We start from the raw sequence: 5584 nt of genomic DNA on the forward strand, positions 1-5584 counted from the left end.
CTGCATCAGGGCATGTGACCTTGGTGGTTTTGGGTCCAGGACAGTCGTTGGAGTCCCAGGGCAGATTAGAGAGTGTTGAAGAGGGAGAGTGAGGGAGGAGGGGCCCAGACCCTTGGGAGGGGAACTGGAGGGGGCCTGGTGGACAGAGGTCCTTGGTATTCAAGATGGCAGGGCACATGTATGTGGGGGGGCTGGAGCCAGTGACCAGAAGGGCATGCAGAGAGGGATAAAAGGTAGAGGAGCAGCCAGGCACCTTGGTTCATGCCCGTAATCCCAGCACTTTGGGAGGCCGAGGTGGGCGGATCACCTGAGGTCAGGAGTTCAAGACCAGTCCAGCCAACATGGTGAAACCCCGTCTCCACAAAAATACAAAACTTAGCTGGGCATCATGGTGGGTGCCTGTAGTCCCAGCTACTCAGGAGGCTGAGGCGGGAGAATCGCTTGAACCCGTGGTGGTGGAGGTTGCAGTGAGCCAAAATCACGCCATTGCACTCCAGCCTGGGTGACAAAGGGAGACTCCATCTCAAAAAAAAAAAAAAAAAAAAAGCAAGAAGCAAGGTGGGGCTCAGGTGGAGGGGCCCCTCCTCCAGGGGCATGACCCAGAAGTAGGGGAGCAGGGGTTCTTAATCCTCTGCAGAAGACTTTGGCTAAGGGAGAAAGGGGGTGCCAGGAGATCCAGTTTTGAAATGAATGCTGAGTGCCCGGCGCTTTCCTGGTCGGCGAGGGAGGGGCCCCTGACATTTGCCAGGGCGTGGGCGCGCCTGTCTGCGCCCTGAGCTAGACGGCAAAGTACACAGGCAGACGAAGGGGTCGCACGCGGGGGCGCAGGGGTCAGGCGGATTTTATTGACCGGACAGCAGGCCGGGGCTGTGAGCGGCTCCTGGAAGCTGCGGCGACTCCTCCTGGGTCAGGCGCGGAGGCGCCGCAGGCGGGGGAACGCTGTCAGGACTGTCCGGGGGCCAGGCGGGGCCGGCCAAGGCGGTTTGCTGCAGGGACCACGGCTAGTCGGGAGACGTCTCTCCGAAGTCGCTAGCGAGAACACAGCAAGGCCGTGGGGAGGAGGCTGTGGCCCTCCACCGCCACCCCCGCGTGCCAGGGTCGAGCCTGCCCAGGGAAAACTTTTCCGGGCGCGGAGCGGGGGATGGAAGGGCCCGAGGGTGCACCCTGAACACGCGGCTCCGTGCTCCGGCTCAGACCTCCTGAGACCCCTTTGCCCGCGGCAGTCCAGGTCTCCTCCCCTCTCACGTACCTGGCCGGCTCCGCTGAAGTCCAGGGACACCGGTTCGAGCGCAGGCTCCGGGGCGCGCGGGCTCCGCGGCGCACGGACAGGGATCCCTGCCTCGGAGCTCCTGCGTCGCGTCTCCCACAGCTCCTGAACCCAAGAGGGCAGCAGGAGAGGAGCCTCGCGGGCGGCGGGTCCGGGGGAGACGGTGTCCCCGGCCAGGGGGCCGGCGGCCGCGCGCAGCGCGCGGTGCCACATATAGGGTGAGCGGCGCAGCCCCATGAGCAGGCCAGCGGCGCGGCCCACCGTGTGGTAGCGGGGACTCGCCACTTGCTTGTACCACGCGCCGGCGGGCAGCGGCAATAGGAACAGGAGCAGCGGCAGTGCCAGCCGCGGCCGGCTCGCGGGAGACCCCCGCTTCCCCGGGCTCCGCGCCAGGGTGCTCGCGTCGACGGCCGCCCGGCGGGGCGGGCCACGAACCGGCTCAGCTGGGTTTGGGCGCGCAGTGGAGTCGGGACGCCCAGGTACCAGAGCGCAGGAGGCTAGAGGCGAGCCTTGGGTCCCCTTGCGAGCACAGCTATAACGGTTCGTGGCCCCGCCTTGTTCCGCCCCCGCAGTACTGCTGGGCTCCCCAGATGGGAGGAGGGACAGAGGGAGGAAAGGGAACCCTGGCAGCTGGCGGGGACGTGGGTACCTGAGTACCTCACTGAGTGGGCCGCTGGCTGGAACTGTGCTCCAGGCTCCTCTGGGGGAACACGTTCCATTCTCTCCCTGCTCAGCCTCCTCCCCCAGGAGTGGAAGTGCCAGGAGTGGTACTGGGAACACTAATGAGGGAGTAGGGCTGAGGGATGCCCCTTTAGCCAGACGCCTGCGGGTGTGACAACAACAGAGCGAAGGCCCAGGTACAGGCAGAGCTACAGTGGCTACCGCGGGAGGGCTGTCAGGGGCCTTCAGCACCATTCAAGACCCCTCTGGGTGACTCCCCACAAGAGTTGTCCCTTGTCCTTGCCTAGCACGGCTCCCAAAGCTGTCCCCATATTCTGTCCTGTCCAGTGCCACCCCCAGCTTCTCCCTGCCAACCTGTCTCCCCGCAGAGCTAGACAGAAGCTTAGAAGCCTCACATTGGCCACACCAAGCCATCCTTGGGGTCTGTGTTCTGCGAGGCCTCCAGGAGAAAGAGTCAGCTCCTCCTTGAACCTCTAGCCCTGCAGGGGCAGGACAAGGCCTTGCAGACCTCCAGTGTCTCCTCTCTGGTGATGGTCCCCTAAGATCACTTTATCCAGCGAGGCTCAATTTTTGTCTAAACCAACAGCCTGTGACTGTGCCTGCCTCTGTGCGTCTGTGCCTAGAGCATCATTCCCTCCTTCTCAGCCTGGCTAACACCTACTCATCCTTCAGGACTCCACTTAAATGGCCCAGGTCCTTGGCCGGGCATGGTAGCTCACACCTGTAATCCAGCAATTTGGGAAGCCGAGGTGGGTGGATCACCTGAGGTCAGGAATTCAAGACCAGCCTTGCCAACATGGTGAAACCCCATCTCTACGAAAAACATAAAAAATTAGCTGGATGTGGTGGCAGGCACCTGTAATCCCAGCTACTTGAGAGGCTAAGGCAGGAGAATCGCTTGAACCCAGGAGGCGGAGGTTGCAGTGAGCCGAGATTGCGCCATAGAACTCCAGTCTGGGCAACCAGACGAAACTCCATCTAAAAAAAAAAAAAAAAAGGCACAGGGCCAGACAATCCCTCAGAATATACTTCTGTGCCCACCTGGGCTTAACAGCCCCCTCCCAGAGGGCAGAGCCTGACACACTCTTTCCTGACCTCCCAGCAACGGTGAATCCAGCCCTCCCCCAGCAATCATGCCAGTCATGGGGCAGCCCTGTGTCCCAGACATCAGGGATCTCGTTTTGGGTCATGATAAACTATCTCATCTTGACCTCCAGACAATGCCATGAGTGAAACTATTATTGACTCCACTCACCAACTAGCGAACTGAGGCCCAGGGAGAACTGACCTGCCCCAGATCATGTTGGGTAAATGGTGGAGGTTAGATACAGCTTAGCCCCTGAGCCCAAGAGCCTCAGCTTGGGGGAACAGGGTACCCCCCGTCCAGAGAGGCACAGAAGGGCTGGGGGCAGGCTGGGTACGGTGGCTCATGCCTGTAATCCCAGCACTTTAGGAGGCCGAGGCGGGTGGATTGCTTGAGGCCAGGAGTTCAAGACCAGCCAGTCCAACATGGCTGGTCTAATGGAGATGGAGAAACCCCATCTCCATTAAAAATACAAAACTTGCCGGGCTCGGTGGCTCACGCCTATAATCCCAGCACTTTGGGAGGCCGAGGTGGGCATGTCACGAAGTCAAGAGTTTCAGACCAGCTTGACCAACATAGTGAAACCCCATCTCTACTAAAAATATAAAAATTATCCGGGTGTGGTGGCACGCGCCTATAGTCCCAGCTACTCAGGAGGCTGAGGTGGGAGAATTGCTTGATCCTGGGAGGCGGAGGTTGCAGTGAGCCAAGACTGTGCCATCGCACTCCAGCCTAGGTGACAGAGTGAGACTCCATCTCAAAAACAAAAACAAAAACTAAAAAAAACTTAGCCGGGCGTGGTGGCACACGCCTGTAGTCCCAGCTACTCGGGAGGCTGAGGGAGGAGAATCACTTGAACTTGGGAGGCAGAGGTTGCAGTGAGCCAAGATGGGACCACTATACTCCAGCCTGGGCAACAAAGCAAGGCTCCATCTCAAAAAACAAACAAACAAACAAACAAACAAACAAAACAGAAGGTCTGGGGCACAGCCCGACTCCCACTCCTGAGGCGTGAGGGTCCCCAACGGGTCTGGTGAGTCTGAGGAGGTTTGAAAGCAGCAGCCCTCCCCACAAAGGCCACACTGAAGTGGTGAGACGCCAGCCCTGCTTGATAGTCCCAGCTGAGGGGAAGCGGATAGGGGCCTCGGCCTCTCCTGCCTCAGTTTCCTCATCTGTAAACTGGGGGTGAAAACAGTGGCCACTTCATCATCTCGTCGGCATTGGTAATCCAGTGGTGGGTCCGGGAGCTAAACCGTGCCTGGTACCCAGTAGGCATTCAATGAGCGCTGTGGCTAGGATCTATCCTTGCTGCGCCAGAGGCTGACCACCCCAGCCTGTCAGGAAAACACCGTGACGGGGGCAGAATGGGGGATGCAGATGGAACTGTCTGTGCCAACTGGAGGACCCCCGGGACCAGAGGCTCTGCAAGAAGCTGTCCCCACTGCACTCCCCTGGGGCCCCTTGTCCTTGAGAGCTGCCTGGAGTGTGTGGTGGGCGGGTAGTGCAGCACGACATGGGCCAGAGCCAGGCCCCATCAGGGTCCCTTGGCGCTGCCACCCACTCCTGGCTAAGAGGATGTGGGCGTCTCTGGACCCCTGGGGGGACTCCAGCCAGTCTGGGGAAGGTCCAGGATGCCCCCTGGAGGTGGCCCAGGGAGCTTCTGCAGGGGGAACTGCAGAAATTGATCAATAAAGGTCTGTGCTGGGATGGAAGTCCCTGTGACAGAAAATAGAAGTAGAGGCCGGGCACGGTGGCTCACGCCTGTAATCCCAGCACTTCGAGAGGCTGAGGCAGGCGGATCACCTGAGCTCAGGAGTTCGAGACCAGCCTGACGAACATGGAGAAACCCCGTCTCTATTAAAAACACAAAATTAGTTGGGCATGGTGGCACATGCCTGTAATCCCAGCTACTAGGGAGGCTGAGGCAGGAGAATTGCTTGAACCTGGGAGGCAGGGGTTGCGGTGAGCCGAGATCGTGCCACTGCACTCCAGACTGGGCAACAAGAGCGAAACTCCTTCTCAAGAAAAAAAGAAAAGTAAAGAAAAAGAAAACAGAAGCAGAAGTAGAGCTGTAACAGCATAGTAAATCTCAAAAATGCAACGGTGTACAACGAAAAAAACTCCCTGCAGCATGGTAGGTTCCATGTGCTGCCATTTTCTGAGCTTAAATCCCAGGAGTGGGCTAGCAGCTGCAGTACCTCACACCTATCATCGCAGCACTTTGGGAGGCCAAGGCGGGTGGATCACCTGAGGTCAGGAGTTCAAGACCAGCCTGGCCAACATGACGAAACCCCATCTCTACTAAAAATACAAAAATTAGCTGGTCATGGTGGCGGGTGCCTATAGTCTCAGCTACTCTAGAGGCTGAGATAGGAGAATCGCTTGAACCCAGGAGGCAAAGGCCGCAGTGAGCAGAGATGGCGCCACTGCACTTCAGCCTGGGCAACAGAGGAAGGCTTCTTCTCAAAAAACAAAACAAACAAACAAACAAACAAAAAACAAACTGGCTGGGCATGGTGGCTCACACTTGTAATCCCAGCACTTTGGGAGGC

The 5584-nt window shown here is 58.8% G+C and overlaps 1 protein-coding gene across 1 annotated transcript; it reads right to left on the minus strand.

Annotated features, from left to right (window-relative positions):
• Positions 1-816: 816 nt before the first annotated feature.
• Positions 817-2362, minus strand: NPW (neuropeptide W). The gene is made up of 3 exons (XM_023189191.2): positions 2344-2362; positions 1250-2046; positions 817-1029 (listed from the first exon to the last, which is right to left on the minus strand). The coding sequence occupies exons 1-3, from the start codon at positions 2360-2362 to the stop codon at positions 943-945; spliced, it is 903 nt and encodes a 300-aa protein (XP_023044959.1). The 3' UTR covers positions 817-942.
• Positions 2363-5584: the final 3222 nt, after the last annotated feature.

Source organism: Piliocolobus tephrosceles, chromosome 17, assembly GCF_002776525.5.
Source record: "Piliocolobus tephrosceles isolate RC106 chromosome 17, ASM277652v3, whole genome shotgun sequence".
Lineage (NCBI taxonomy): Eukaryota > Metazoa > Chordata > Mammalia > Primates > Cercopithecidae > Piliocolobus > Piliocolobus tephrosceles.